The 15,440-nt window shown below is 32.7% G+C and overlaps 2 protein-coding genes across 27 annotated transcripts; one reads left to right on the top strand and one right to left on the bottom strand.

Moving 5' to 3' along the window:
- The first annotated feature begins 130 nt into the window (after positions 1–130).
- LOC129315963 (DNA polymerase II subunit B4) lies at positions 131–1,930 on the top strand. Its single transcript, XM_054960153.1, has 3 exons — positions 131–329; positions 789–907; positions 1,430–1,930. The coding sequence occupies exons 1-3, from the start codon at positions 151–153 to the stop codon at positions 1,546–1,548; spliced, it is 417 nt and encodes a 138-aa protein (XP_054816128.1). The 5' UTR covers positions 131–150; the 3' UTR covers positions 1,549–1,930.
- A 4,854-nt stretch (positions 1,931–6,784) lies between these two features.
- LOC129315619 (heterogeneous nuclear ribonucleoprotein Q-like) lies at positions 6,785–12,030 on the bottom strand. Of its 26 annotated transcripts, none has more exons than XM_054959490.1 (11): positions 11,913–12,030; positions 11,768–11,822; positions 11,137–11,152; positions 10,090–10,439; positions 9,894–10,010; positions 9,609–9,749; positions 9,224–9,397; positions 8,158–8,368; positions 7,888–8,066; positions 7,473–7,573; positions 6,785–7,281 (listed from the first exon to the last, which is right to left on the bottom strand). In XM_054959490.1, exons 4-11 carry the CDS (start codon positions 10,417–10,419, stop codon positions 7,134–7,136), a joined length of 1,401 nt encoding a protein of 466 aa, XP_054815465.1. In that variant the 5' UTR covers positions 10,420–10,439; positions 11,137–11,152; positions 11,768–11,822; positions 11,913–12,030; the 3' UTR covers positions 6,785–7,133. The 26 variants fall into 26 exon arrangements, with proteins under 26 accessions (XP_054815465.1, XP_054815458.1, XP_054815452.1 ...); XM_054959483.1 differs by having other exon boundaries at positions 10,090–10,542; positions 11,768–11,817; positions 11,906–12,013; XM_054959477.1 differs by having other exon boundaries at positions 10,090–10,542; positions 11,913–11,994.
- Positions 12,031–15,440: the final 3,410 nt, after the last annotated feature.

The following is a 15,440-nucleotide window of genomic DNA, read 5'->3' as shown; positions in this document are numbered from 1 at the left end:
TCTTGTCTTGTCTTGTCTTAGGGCTGATAATGGCGGGAAAGACAACTAGGAATTGGTAATCTAGGAATTGGTAATCCGGATTTCGGATATATATATATATATATATATATATAGAGCGTCGAGATAACTTCGCCAATTTTTTCGCAGAGGATGGGAGAGACAGAAAAGGTGGTGCCGGAGGCGGAGGAGCTACCCAAAGCTATTGTGCGCCGGGTGGTGAAAGACGAGCTCTCACGGTGCTCCAATGACGGAGATATTTCCATTCACAAAGATGCCCTTCTCGCTTTCTCGGAAAGCGCGCGGATCTTTATCCACTATCTCTCTGCAACGTCAGTACTATCTTCCAACTCTAATTTTTATCTTCTCTGAAGTCTGAACTCGGTTTACTTTCATCTATAGCGGGCCTATAGGGTTTTGGGTTGAAATTTTCTCTCGCGTTCATATCTTTCTGGAACTTATTAGCCCTTTGTCTTTTGTTCAGTCATTTTTTTGCAAAGAACGATTGTTTTATCGCAGTTAATCAATCTAGTGAACTTATAATTTAAGACTAGTTCAGCTATTTAAAATTGAACACTTTTTTCCGGGGAATTTGATTATTGATGGATAACTGCAAAGGGATTGATAATGGGAAGTGCCAATGTCGATTCGGTAATTCACTCATTTAACTGAGCAATATGTGACATGAGAATCAATATATGCTTTCGTTGATGGGGTTGTAAATATTCCATATTTTACCTTGCTTAGTGTTTTAAACAACTAATAATAATATGGTTCAATACAATGAGCAGGGCCAACGACATATGCAAGGAAGCAAAGAGGCAGATAATAAGCGCCGATGATGTATTTAAAGCTCTTGAAGAGACCGAGTATTCCGAGTTTGTCGGGCCACTAAAAGCTTCTCTTGAAGGTAAATCAACAAACTTGATTTCCTGTCCGCGGTTATGTTGATCAAGATATTTCATGCGACAATGGTGATGTCTTACTCTATTCCTTGCTGTGAGAATGTGTCTATACATGCATGTCGTGGACGAAGAAAATATAGTATTTTTCTATTTTCTTCAAGATTTGGTGTGATGTATTCTGGTCAATTATTTCAAGAAGATGATGGGTTTCCATTGAAATAAAGGAAGTAGTTTTATTTTCAGTTATTTGGCTCCAGTTGAGGTTGCTTTGCCTTGATGTGTGCTCTCAACCTGATCATGACTTGCTGTTGATGAAAATTGGGCTCAGGGCTTAATTGTAGTGGGATTGGAAAATGTATTATCTGCTGTAGGTAGTAGAAGGAGAGGGACTGGGGGATACACGAACATTGATGTTTCAAATTAGTGATCTTATTCGCAAATCGCAATGACTTGCTTTGTCAGCGGGGTATTTTTGGGGAAAATTCTTACTTCGGCCTACCTTACAATTTTTCTTCATTGCTTACCAGAGTTTAGGAAGAAGAGTGCTGGAAAGAAAGCGGGTGCATCAAAAGAAAAGGACGTGAAAAAGAAAAGGAAGTTAGAAGGTGAGTCATCTGATAAAGACGAGGAAGTTGACAACAAATAAGAAGTTGGGAGGGCAGGATCGAAGAGAAGTTGAAGTTTTCATGACTGCCTGTGTTATTTGTGGTTTAAAATTTGGATAACACGCACGAAATATTGTCGCATTTTATGCTGCGCACAACGTAAAAAATATGGCTTTCAGTAATGCTCGTGCCTCACCACTCCTCCCCCTCGGCTCTAGGCAGATTGAAGAAAATGACTGGCTTCCCTCTTGGCTCTACTCCAATTTTTACTAGCAAGTTTTTTATTAGCTCAAAATCTGCGGGGGATCGTATCCTTTCACAAAAGCATGTCGGTTAAATTTGTGTTTCAGTACTATTTATAAGCTCACCCTCTTTGGGTCAGTCATTCATAAGCTCACCTTTAATTTCATAAACTTCACACAAGTCCTAACATCTTAGGCACCAATTGGGAAAAACTACTTTTCACATCCCAAAAGTGTTTTTTTTTTTTTTAACTTTTGGGATGTGAAAGGTTATTTGGGATAATTTTATTAGATGAGATGTGCTTTCAAAAAAGACTTCTTGATTGGGTTCAAACGTAAAAAATTGGAAGTAGCATTTTATAGCGTTTCAAATGTAAATGTGGGCATGTAATGGTTGGTACCTGATATTGTAATTGATCATGATATTCTCCTTTATTTTTTCCTTCTTCTCATGCAACTGAGGCTCTAGCTCCTCATCTGGTGATTCTTTACTCGCTCCTTTTTCGTTCCTCTTTCACTCCTTTACCATCTAGTCACAGATTGGAGTCCCTCCATTTCTTCCTTCCTTGCTATTCTAGTGCCCCATTTCTTCATTCCTACCTTGAATCTTTCATGAATCAAGTCATTTTTTAGATTTGAACAACATTTCAAAATTGAGAGAAGTCAAAACACTTGGGTTTAGAACTTGTAGAGTGCAACCACCAATGTTTAGACCAGCTCATCAAACTCTGACCTCCTCTTCCAATCTGCTCTTCAATCTGATAACCTCCAACCATTTTTTGTTAAATTTGAAAATGGTGGTCCTTTGTTTTCCATTAATATATGAAAAAGAAGCATATGTATGTTCGATTTGACCTCGCTGGTTCTCTGATTTGATCTCGCTGGTCCTTTGTTTAGTTTTGATTCTGCTTGTGTTGGCCTTTTGTTTCTTTTCTTTACCTTTTTCAATCGAGCTTTTGTCTTGATTCTGCATTCGTATCTATTATGTTTGAAAACTTTTATCTTTTTTATCATGTCTAGACTATAGTATAAATATTTGTAGTTCTTTACCAACATGGTCTCTAACCAAATTGCATGGCCATAATTGTGGGAGAACTTGGACAAAAGAAGATATCCAATAAGACAGGGAAAGCCTATGACTGGGTCTAGTTTGAAGTTGTTAGTGTGTTGAGTTGATTCAAAAGAGAAATTGAATATAAAATGACCATTGGAGTAGATTGATGTGTTCCTTTTGCTTTGACATCTTCCTATTATGTGGTGGCAGGTAGTCCTAGCATTGTTTTGTATCAACTTCCAAATCCTTTATTTCTCTCACTCTATGAAGCTTGCCTGTGTGAAATATTTAGATATGGTTATAAATTATTAACAAAATAAAACTTTCCATAATTTAAGTTATAGATCAAAGTGGGTTGGTTATGCGAATGGAGAAATCAATCATAATCTAAGTTATACTTGCACATGATTGACATCTCTTTTTGGCAAAAGGAGAGGTCTCAATGGAAAAAAGTGGGACGCGGTGTATATTATGTGCAAATATTTTAACTCTTTTAATTTGATTTTTGAAAATATGATATTTCGATAGTAAATATGAGTAAAGAGAAGGCACTGTAGACAACTAAAGAGATCGAACTGTTCATCAAATTAGCTCTCTAGCAAGTTAAAAAAAAAAGAAGCATAAAGATTTTACCTTATTAAAGGAGGGTTGGGGGTACTAATGTAACAGTTCAATGGATTTAGCTTTTAAAAGTTATGATAAAAAGCAATTGAAAAACAAATGGGACAATTTGAGAAAAGATTGAAATATATAGGACAAACTATTGTTCAAAGATTGGTTTAGAATGGGATAGTGAAAAGAATAATGTATTAACATTAGAGGAGTGGTGGAATTAAAAGATTAAGATGTACAATTATACATGTCATGTTGTATATTTGATTTTTTATTTTGTAAATATACTGGACTCAGTTCTTGTAAATGTGTAAGAGAATCTTAAGTACAAAAAATTTAGATATAGACCACTTCCATATGTACATGAATTGACAGAGTTATTCCAGCTAGTTGTAGCACAAGGCACTTATACGTGGACACTTATTGCTGATGATCCACAAGATGTATATAGGCCTAAATTGGATTTAACTAAAAGATCAAGAGACAGTGATACGTAAGAAATAATAGTGGAGTTCTCCCAAAAATTGGACAGGTTAACTTGAATAATGCATATAATGATGGTACTAATTCAGGAAGCAGGCAAACGAGAGGTGAAAATGGTCAAAACAAAAAGGGAAAATATCTTGCATCTATAATGATTGATTCAGTGAATTGTTTGCTTTCAACACAAGAGGATAGGGTTACAACACTAAAGTCAATTCTTAATTTAATGGAGAGTGGAACAAAACCAGTTGATCAACATGTAATAGATATTAAGAAGGAATTTTATGGAATCAAAGAGATTGTTAGTGATGAGGCACTTCCTGAACAATGTGTTGTGGCCTTGCTAGATAAGACTACAAGGGACATGTATATTAGGCTTAAAGACAATAGAAGAGCATCAGTGGCCCATTTAAAGTGCTTGGGTAAGAAAGCAGATTAGATCAATTCTTGCTTACTTTCTCAATGTTTTAAACATAGCTAGTGTCGTTTATATTGTTAACTTTGTTTTTAAATTGATTGTGTTATTTAGCTCTTGTTTTATGTGTTTTTATTTTAAGTTATGAATAATGGTATAATGGTTGTTAAATTATGTTTTGCAATTTTTATAGATGAAAGTACATAGTCTCGCTTATTACAATTACTTATACATAAGAAAGACAATGAGATTAAAGCTATTACTACAATAGTATCTAATTACTCAACATATGTATAAAAAGAGCCTTGTAGATTTAGTTTACAATCAGGTCATGCATGGGTGCAAAAAATTTTACAAGGGCATCCTTAACGTTGTTATGACATGTTTCACATGGAAAAGGATGTTTTTTTTTAACTTTGTGATGAACTGGTGCAACATGGTGTACGTCCAACCAGAAGAACAAGGATTCATGAAATGGTCAGTATGTTCTTAAATATTATTGAGCATTGGGTAGGGAATAAGATGGCACAAGAATGGTTTTAACATTCAGCAAAGACTACCCACAAACATTTTAAAAATGTATTGTATGCTTGTGAGAAGCTAGCAAAAAAAAATATTCAACCAAGAGATCGCACTTTTTAAGATATACATCCAAAAATTTTAGGTGACTCACAATATTGGCCATTATTTAAAGATGCCTTAAGAGCGATTGATGGAACACATATCTTATGCGTGGTTAGTGTTGAAGAGCAAGAGAAATATATTGGAAGGAAAGGTATTTCAACACAAAATATAATGACCGCATGTAATTGGGATATATACTTCACTTATATCATAACTAGATGGGAAGGGATTGCCCATGATGCTCGTTTATTTGACTATACACTTACAAGCTCGAGCATAAATTTTTCACATCCACCCCAAAATATATTTTATATTTATCTAATTTAAAATAATTTTTTTAATATTTTATGAGATCTTACAATTTTTATTTTTTATTGGTAGGTAAATATTATTTGTTGGATACTGACTATCCAACATCACGTGGATAATTGAGTCCTTATAAATTTCATAGGTATCACCTCTCAAATTTTAGGTGTTCATTCAAATTTGCAAACAATATTGAGGTTTTCAATTATTATCATTCAAATTCAAGGGCGACGATTGAAGGAATTTTTGAGGTTTGAAAAAACAGATTTATAATCTTACGACACATGCCTAGTTATCCACTTGTGACGTAATTTTGTATAGTTGGTGTAACAATGGCTATACATAATTTTATTAGAAGAAAATTTATAATTGATTCTGACTTTAGGCATTTTGAGGATAAAAATATGGTTAATACTAATGATGATTATGGTGAGCATGTATTTTCATCATCAATTCCAAGTGCAATTTCAAGCATGGCTTTTGATGGAAAGAAGAATAGGGTTCGAGATTCTTCTAGTGATCAGATTATATATTATAGATCGAATCATCAATCATATAACTATTTAATATTCATGAATGTTTAACTATTTATTACATAATTTTTTTCAATATTAAATTTTATTTTTTATTCTTATTATGTAACATTTTAAATTTTATGTTATTTTAAATTTGTTTGACATTTTTTAAACATTTCTAATATATTATATTTGTATAATAAAAATTATAAATTATTATAAATAAATATTCTTTTTTATCATTGCATATTTAAAAGTACATTTCAAAAGCATAATTTTTTATTAATCTAAACAACTTTTAATTTGCCAAACTAATCTTTAAAAAATATATCTAAACATAAATTTTATTACGACAACCGACTTTTTTCAAATGAATTTTCACCAAACTAACTTTTGACAAACTAAAATCCAAACATACACTTAATATTAACATAAATAATTAAGTATTAACAATATGCAATACTTTGAAAATCACATGGCATAACCCGTCATTTCGAATTGACTATTCCCTCCGTTAAAAAATGTAAGACATTTTTTTAAGAGTTAAATGTTTAAAAATATAAAGCATTTTTAATCTTTTATAGTGTAATCATTATTTTTTTTTTAAAATGCCTCTATCAATAATGACTTTATATTTATTGTAAGGCATTTAATAAAGATAAATATAAAAAAATAGAGTAAGTTGAAAAGTAATTAACTATTTTATTGAGAAAAAAATTTAATTAAAAATACTTTATATTTTTAAATGGAAGGAGCATATTTTTACTTGTAAGGGATCATCTAAATGAATATCAATCCCTTGAGGGGAAAAGAAATGCAGAATTAGACTTGCCTTTGGTTTCTATCTATGTAGATTTAATTTGTATCATTTATATTTAAAAAAAATCAAAATCTTCTAATTGGCACTTCGTAAGAAAAATGTTTCAAAGCAAAGAACTAAAAAAAAAAAGTGAAGTTTAAAATGTTCACATGGATCTAAACGAATCTCACCATATGAATAAGTATACCATCTACTCATTCTTGCGATTAACAAGAATCCGATAATTTAAACAGTTCTCTACTTCTGCTCTCTCCATCAAAACATCTGTACTAGTAGAGGGAACCCAAAGTATATTATTATCTAAATGAACATTCTATATAGAATTAAATAGCTGGTTCAGGCCTTCTAGGGAGAAAACAGAAGAGAAGTACGAATTTATGGGATTAACTATCAACATAGAAAGAGCAGAGCTCAAATAAAAGTAAATCCTTACATCCTATGTAATCAATACAGAGACTATCAAAATTGTATAGTTAATAAAAACAATGTTATAGCACACTTAGATAAATTTTGATGATGTCAAGACACCAAGCAAGCTTGAAATTCAGGGACCATCTAATATGGACGGTATCTGCGCCCTTGGCCACTAGCATTGTTGTGCCTTCCCTTGCTTGAACTGCCGAAGTTCCTGTTGCCACTCCCTCCATTCCTGCCGCCTCTCTGATGTGACGGTGGGGTCTGTGGCTGCATTCCTGGTTGTTGCCTACGTAAGATAAATGCTCAGAATGTCAGACAAACCAGTATTTTGCATGCAACTCCCCGTGCTGGATAATTCGATTTTACATTAGACTTTGAATTTGTGGTTTTTCTCTCTATTTGTTATTTAAAAAAGTGATAGAACAAGAAAGAGACTAAAAGTATCGGATAGAGCAAAACAATGTATAATCCACTTACAGGACATATCCAATTCGCCCGTCTGGCAAAAGCATGGGCATCATGGCCATTCCACTTGGAGCAGGACCCCTTCCATGTATCATGGGCTGCAAGGGATTCGACTATTTGGCTTCAGATTAAATCATTATAAATGTCACCTTAAAAATGGCTCATTACACATGCACCCTCTTGCATGTAATATTCAACTCAAGCAGATGCAAGATGTTTATTCAAATTTGAATGATACTGCACTTGTGGTCTAAAAGTAAAAGGAGGAATGAGACTTGCAGAGATTTAGATTTATAATCTCATCTTCACTGTTTAACATAAAAGGGATGGCTTTAAGTAAAACATCAAAATACAATTAAACGAATGTTCTCCAAGGTCCAAACAAGCAGAAAAAAGGATATCAAAAAGAAAGAAAAAGCAAACGCACATGTGCCACCTGTGCAAGACCTGCTGCACCATATCCAGCGCCTAGCCCACCATAGGCACCTCCAATCAAATTATAACCAACATGGGGAGGGTAGCCTGGAAGCAATCCTGACTTCTGTGTATTTGATCCTCCCGACTTGTCAACCTGTGGCTTTGCTAGAGAGCACTCCAAAACTTGACCTAAATTAGAGTAAACATAATCAACAATATTGAAGAATATGCTTCTAATTATAAACATGCATATAGAGATAAAAAGCAGTTCAAAATTTACCATTTAATTCGTATCTTTCAGTGTTTTTAAGTGCTTTCATAGCACTTGACTTCTCCACAAAATGTACAAAGCCAATTCTGTTCCTTTCCTGCCCAGACTTTGCTGGCGGCAGAACCACCTTTGAAATCTTTCCATGGTGTTCGAAAAGCTTCTTTAGTTGATCTCCAGTTACATCCTTAGGTAAGTTCTTAACATATACTGCCCTCACCTGCTAATACATGCTTCAGAACTCACAAAATTTATGCAGAGAGAAATCCCCACCAGGTATAAATTTTAATGAAGCAGTCAAGTGCCAAATGCCAAAATAAATCAACTAAAAACAAATGAGAACACACTGTACATAATCAACAAAGTCCCTTACCATGATAATGGCCAAATCAGATTCACGACTGTAGGAGGGATGACAGATTCAACAAGATTCATCTTTCAAAAAGATTAACATGGAGGGAAGAGACGATTCCCATAAAAAAAAAAAAAAATGTTCTTGGCAAAAAGTATGTTCATATTTCATACAAGAGCAGTGTCTAGTCAGCAATGTGCATATGAAGAAAGCTATCAAAATTCTGAGACAGGAAACAATATTGGCAAATAGCCAACCAATAAATACTAGCTACTCTAGCAGAAACTAGGTAGCAGGCAAAGGGAGGAATTAAAGAGTGATAATTTGGCAGCTAAAATACGTCAGAAGTAATATTTTACCTGAGAGGGGTTTAGTTTCCATTAATAATGGAAGTACTTGATATTGAAGAACGAACAATGTGAAAGGAAAACAAGAAACATCAAACAGTCATTTTCAAAGAACAAACAGAGCCTAAAAGGTGATAGTTTGAGGAGAACAAATTATAATCTGCTTCATCTTTTATTAAAATAAGCAGAGTTTTGAAAGGAGGCTTATAACATCTTAAAAAAAAAAATTACACTGATATCTGATATGGACAATATCAATGGCTCCATCAATGTTCCAACTTTTTATTATGTTGCTTAGTATCCCATTACATTAATCACAGTTAAAAATTATCAAATATGCTTAAAATAAATAATAAATATGAAGCGAGAGATTTAAAACCTGAGATGCAGCAGAGGAATCAGAATTTTTAGGGTCAGCCCAGCTCACTGTTGGAGCATTGTCACCTAGCTTGAATTTTGGATTCATCATCTTTTTCCTTGAATATTCAGCACATGCATGATTATAATAGTCGACAAAAGCAAAACCACGATTGTTTGTTGGGTGCTTCATATCCTGAAATGAAGAATTGGCATCTAAACAATAAAAACCAAATACTGCCACTGTCTGCCAGCATATGAGCATGTGCCTCTGGTAAATCAGTGAATGCTATTTTGGAATGATTTTAGCAAGGAAATTATTTTGATTCGTTGTGACTGTAACCTTAAATTCCTACATCTTCCTTGAAATATATAATAAAGAAGCAAAGCAGCAAGGTATGTTATACCTTAACTAGTTCCACAGTTGTAACTCCAGGCCCAATCTCAGCTACAACCTTCCTTAGATCCTCATCTCCCCAGCTTCTAGGAACATTACCAATGAAAAGTCGGTGTTTTGCTTGAGATGATGAACATTTTATCTTTTTACCCTGAGAAGATTGATAGTTGACAAAATCAGGAGACAAAGAAAAAGGATCATTTTACACATTATGAATCTGAAATGTTAGAAAGACTTAAGTTGCACCATGCTTTCCCTTTACAAGGAAGGATTAGCTTCGATGACATTGTATTACCATAAATTGTTTATTATTCAGTTCTTCAATGGCTTTAGAAGCCAATTCCACACTTTTGAAGGTCACAAAACCAAAACCCTTGTTTTCAGCAGAATCTTTTCCTTTCATAACCCTAACCTGTTTCCATCAAACTTTCATGTTAAAGGGTGTTTTTCATAGACGATATACCAAGGAAAATAACAATTAATAAGCTTACCTCCATAACTTCCCCAATAGACTCACAAAAAGCCTTCAAATCCTCACCTGAGGCATCATGAGGAATGCTACCAATGTAAACTTCAGACCCATGAGGAGGAAGAGAGAGAAGTTCTGCATGCTTTTTCTTCTCATCATCATCTTCCACCTTTGCCTCATCACCACTAATGTTTTGCATGGTGTCAGTGTCATCAACATGATCGGCATCATCATCATCATCTTCTTCTTCTTCTTCAACTTCTTCATCTTCCTCCTCTTCTTCCACCTCCTCTTCTATCTCTTCCACCTCCTCTTCCTCTTCTTCTACTTCTTCATATTCAATTTCTTCCATCGTTTCCTCAGGATCATTTTCTTCATCAAGATCAACCTTCTCATCAGACTCAGTTGGCTTTTCAGGTTCAGAAGGCTTAGCAACTGATGAAGAATTTGCCTTTCCTCGTGGCATCTTATAGAACTAAGTAAACAAGCTAGTGAGGCAACTGTGAAGAAGGCACAGAGGCCAGAAGAATTCCTGGGAAGAATTATACACATATCGAAAGGAGGAAACTAAAGAAAGGCCAAAAAAGGACTTGCAGCGAAATGAATTCAGTGGAACCCGTGCAATGAGATGAGACTTAAGGGTCACACTGTGAAAGAACTTTACTAAAGGGGCATTGATAACATAACTAGCTGCAGTGAAGGGCAAGTAAAAGAGATTTGCAGCACTAGATAATGAAGGTGGTGCAAAGACATGAATCTCTTGTAATCCAAAGCATGTTTTTGAGTACAAGTCTTAATTATCAGAAAGTCAAAGGGAGGCAAATGCTGGCCCTCAAGAAAATCTAGAATTGCAGGAGCATCATATGTAAATATGAAACTAGAGTTAACATTAGGAGATACATAATATGCAAGGTGAACAACCAAATTTATAAATAAGAGCCCCAGATTATTTTTAGAGTCAAGCCGAGTTTAGACATTAAGGGAATTTGATGGCAGAACAAAAAGGAGAATCATCAAGACACATAAGTGTCCAATCTCAAAAACAATAGCAGTTCCAAACTAAACGTACCAATCGGGGAACCTTCCTGCAATAAATTTACAGATGACTGAGATAAAAACTCTGGCTAGTTGCTAAGGCGCGCTTAAACAGTACATGGGAGTTTCAGAAAAGATAAGAACACAAAAGCAAGTCAGTTATTTCAACTTTTCCAAGAACAAGGCACCTAACAAACTGGCGGTTACGATACAGTATTTTTTGAGCATTTAAAGACGGGTGAGAGTTTAATTTATCGTTGTCTCCGTCAAAATAACATTAGATGGAAATTTGGTAGTTCCTAGACATAAGATATCCTCTCATCTACATAATCATGCACGATACACCATACGCACCAGAGCCGACTCGATAATACAGAGAAAGAAAAAATTGAACAACTCCAGCCCATTGATTCGGCCGACTAGATTTGGGATGTGGTAAATCCAAGAAATTACCACATTTGGGATGTGGCAAATCAATCTTAAAGCATGAAAATCGCAAATTTGCTCAACAAAACTAGTAACTCTATTTTTCACATAGGAATTTCCAGTCCTTCATCAATTTTACTCCAACATACTAGTTATCAAATATATGAGGATAGCAGCCTCGTGCGACGAAGTGAAAAATGCATATGTGCGTCAGCGTTAGGGGAGGGGGGAGATAGTACCTGAAGAAGTAGTACGCGATAGGAAGGAAATGTGGGTAGGGTGCGAAGAGCTGAACTGGAAGCAAAACCGAAAAAAGTCGGAGATAATCAGATGGGGAAAGGAACCAATCGAAAAAAATTCGTGAGATACGATTTTACATTGAACCTTGGAGAGCTCAAGGGAAGTAACGTGCGAATGAAACGAACCCTAGAAGCCCTCTTTCTTCGTCCTTTGAAGTTTTCTTTTACAAATTTTGATGCCGCGGAAGCTGATAATGGTAAAAACGGCGACTAACCGACTAACCAAGATTACGGTTAGATTTATTTTATGGATTTACAGCATGCCATCTGTACAATAATAAACTGAATAATAATATGTGGTATTTTTTTTTCCTTTTAGAAGATTTTTCTTTAATGTAAGATTTTTTTTTACAAAATTCAGTAAAATATTAATGCATGATTTTCTGTTTTTTTTTTTAAAAAAAAAACATTCATTCCATCAGCTCGTAGAAAGGGTTTTTTAAATCACATTACCTTGCCCAACTCTAAAAAAATATTCTCACTAATCTTATATATAAGTTCTGACAATTTCACATGAGTCAACAAGAGATATAAAATTTACTGATATTTTCTAAAAATAATACATTTTTAATTTATTTTATTAAATACTCCTTTCGTTAAAAATGTAAAGCATTTTTTGAGAAGTTAGATGTTAAAAAATGTAAGGCATTTTTAATCTTTTAATGTGTAATCATTTCTTTTTTTTTTAATACCCTTATTGATAGTGACTTTATATTTATTATAAAGTGTTTAATAGAAATAAATATAAAAAGATAAGGTTAGTTTGAAAGTAAGTAATCACTTTATTAAGAATAAAATTATATTAAAAATACCTTACATTTTTGAACGGAAAGAGTATATCATTTTAAAAAATATTTCATTCTTCATATACAACATTATTTTCTATTTATAAAAAAATATTATTTAAGAATTACTAAGAGGCAATTTAATATGAATAAAAATTAAAATATTTTAAAATATTATTACAAGATAAGGAACCTAGTTTTAAAATATTTTTAAACCCCTTACTAATTGTAATATGTGTTTGTTGGTTTTAGGACGTAATTTTTACATGTACGTAACATAACAGGAAGGAGTAAAAGTCGTGAGTCATGACTTTTCATTGGTGTTTTGAATAATTTTCTCTTCGACTTTTGTAAATGATCCTCCTAGCTCTCTTCTCTCTCTAACATTGACCAGCTATCGTTGATGAACAGAAGGATAGGTTTCAGAACATTAAATTAAGGTACAATGATAAATAAGGGCTTTATAAAAATATTAATATTAAATTAAAAATTTTAATATTAAAAAATAATAAAAGTAGTATTAAAATTTAAAAATATCAGTGTTGAAAAGTCTTAATATACTATTAATGTTCTTATGAGATTTTTATTTTTCATTCTTCCTTAAATTAATGATAATTAAATTCTTACTAGTTTTTTTCAAAAAATAAGTTAAAATGCCAATTAAGACAATTATAAATATCAAAATTTTAATTGTAAATAAATATTTAAATATTAAACATAACTATTAAATTATAACAATAATTTTTACTTGTAACTATTTAAATTAATATTTACAATTTATTTTTTAAAACTTTTTGTTAAGATCTAACTGTCATTAATTCAATCTTTTGAAACTTAGTTGTCATTTTCCCTTATTTATATGGTGCCTCACCTCTTGTACCTTCCTTAACTCGCTCATATTTCGATGCACCATTTTCTTGCACACGGTACAATTAATTCTCTCTTTCTAGCTTTTAGTGATAATACTTTTGAAATGTTACGATAACTCATGATGAAATACCAATCATTGACCATGTGTATGTTTGGATTACCCTCTGATTGAGGGTTGGAAAATCCAAAACCTTAGTTGAGGACAAAAACACTCATTATAAGATTTAAAATCTTATTTGAATAAAAGAAATTTCAAGCCAGCGTTGAAAACAAAATGAGCATTGATGTTAAAGCCAAATGGGAGAACTTTTTGAATTATGTTGGCAACTTTGGTTCAACATTTATTATCATATTCCTCTCTCCTTATGTTCTTACCTCACCCAATCTTCACTACAACAAGCACCAGTCATTGCTTTCAACATCGCCATTTCTGATTATACTTGTGCTCATCATCATAGCTATACGTGGAGGTTGATGGCCACCGTGTTTCCTTTTTCTTGGTTGCTTTTCTTCATTTGTTGAGGCAGAGAGAGAGAGAGAGAGGGAGGGAGGGAGGGATGAAGGATGCACTATTAACAGGAGGGAAGGATAAAAAAGATTATTTGGTGGTGAAGAGAGAGAAATGACGAGGTGTATGAACAAGAACAAATAGCTTCATTTTTCTTTGAATTTAGCAAAGTTCAGTCAAAAAAATAAATTGAGAAAAAGAGAGGAGGCTAACATGATGTGGAAAGGGGTGTAATTGTGAAAGGGAAGATGGTAGTTTGTTATTATTTCATATTTAAGTATAATTATTAATATTAATTATACATATTAATAAAATTTATTAAATATACTCTACAATTTTATTCTCTTAAAAAAAATACTTTCCATTTAATATAACCTTGCTTATTTTTAAAACACTAAAAAGAGAGAAAAAAAATATAATAAGAAGAGAAGGTTAATTAAAACAAGCATAACTGATAAAAATTTATTAAAATAAGATTGAAATGAACTAATATTAAATTGTAAATCATATCAATTGAATATTTTATAATTTATGAATTCATTGTAACTTTTCGTAGTTAAATATTTTAAATTTTATCATTTAATTCTACTGTTTTAAAGATTAAGATTTTTTACTTATCAATGTATTTTATATTTATAATCTACTTTTTAAAAAAATTGTAATTTTAAGTTTAATATTTTTTTAAAATATTAAATTAATCACAAAAATATAACCCATGTCCATTTTTGTCATTATATATTTTAACTAATTTTTGAATTAAATCATTCAAATAAATTTCAGCTTGTCTAACTAACTTTAAAAAAAATATATCCAAACATAAATCACATTATAATAACACATTTTTTTTATAACTTCAATTTACTAACTTTAATTAATTTTTAACCTCAATTGCAGAATTTTTAATTCAAACACACACCATAAGTTTAATTTCACGCCTTAGTTCGCTAGATTTGTTTATAAGATTTTTATAAAAGTGCGAAGGGACTACACCATCAAATGTTTAGAGTTGTGAATTTTCCCAACAAATAGTTGTTGCCCGTGAGTTGAATTTTTAGGTACAAGATGATTACTACTTTTATCACCGGTTGTTTTTCGACTGCCAGTGTGAGTTTTATCTAACCAACTTTTTAGATTTCTAATTAAAATTTGAACTCCCTCAGTCCCAAACCAAACAAACACTGACACGTTTGGAGTTTTAACAAGAGAGAACATCAAACGAGGTAGCGTAACTATTCATCGTTGTGAAGGAATGTTCACTAAATTTTAACATCGCGCGTCGTGCATCCAACGATTTGGAGTCCTCCACATGATTTTTTTTTTTTGGGGGGTACCAAATGCCATGTTTTTAAATCAATTTTTTAGAACAATTTTTTTTTGCAATCCCTTCCTGATTCCCCAGCTTTATTTCTAAGCCAGAACCTTATGTATATATGGAACAATGACCCAAATC

Source organism: Prosopis cineraria, unplaced genomic scaffold, assembly GCF_029017545.1.
Source record: "Prosopis cineraria cultivar Desert tree isolate PC_DT_omini unplaced genomic scaffold, ASM2901754v1 PC7, whole genome shotgun sequence".
Taxonomy (NCBI): domain Eukaryota; kingdom Viridiplantae; phylum Streptophyta; class Magnoliopsida; order Fabales; family Fabaceae; genus Prosopis; species Prosopis cineraria.
The sequence above is the reverse complement of the archived record's forward strand: the minus strand, read 5'-3'. Positions and strand labels throughout refer to the sequence as shown.

Coding starts and splice junctions, on each gene's coding strand:
- LOC129315963 (XM_054960153.1), top strand. CDS start 151: ATGGGAGAGACAGAAAAGGTGGTGCCGGAGGCGGAGGAGCTACCCAAA. Junction 330..788: donor ATCCACTATCTCTCTGCAAC/GTCAGTACTATC, acceptor TACAATGAGCAG/GGCCAACGACATATGCAAGG. Junction 908..1,429: donor ACTAAAAGCTTCTCTTGAAG/GTAAATCAACAA, acceptor ATTGCTTACCAG/AGTTTAGGAAGAAGAGTGCT.
- LOC129315619 (XM_054959475.1), bottom strand. CDS start 10,533: ATGCCACGAGGAAAGGCAAATTCTTCATCAGTTGCTAAGCCTTCTGAA. Junction 9,398..9,608: donor CAACTGTGGAACTAGTTAAG/GTATAACATACC, acceptor TCTTCATTTCAG/GATATGAAGCACCCAACAAA. Junction 8,067..8,157: donor TGAAAGATACGAATTAAATG/GTAAATTTTGAA, acceptor ACTCTAATTTAG/GTCAAGTTTTGGAGTGCTCT.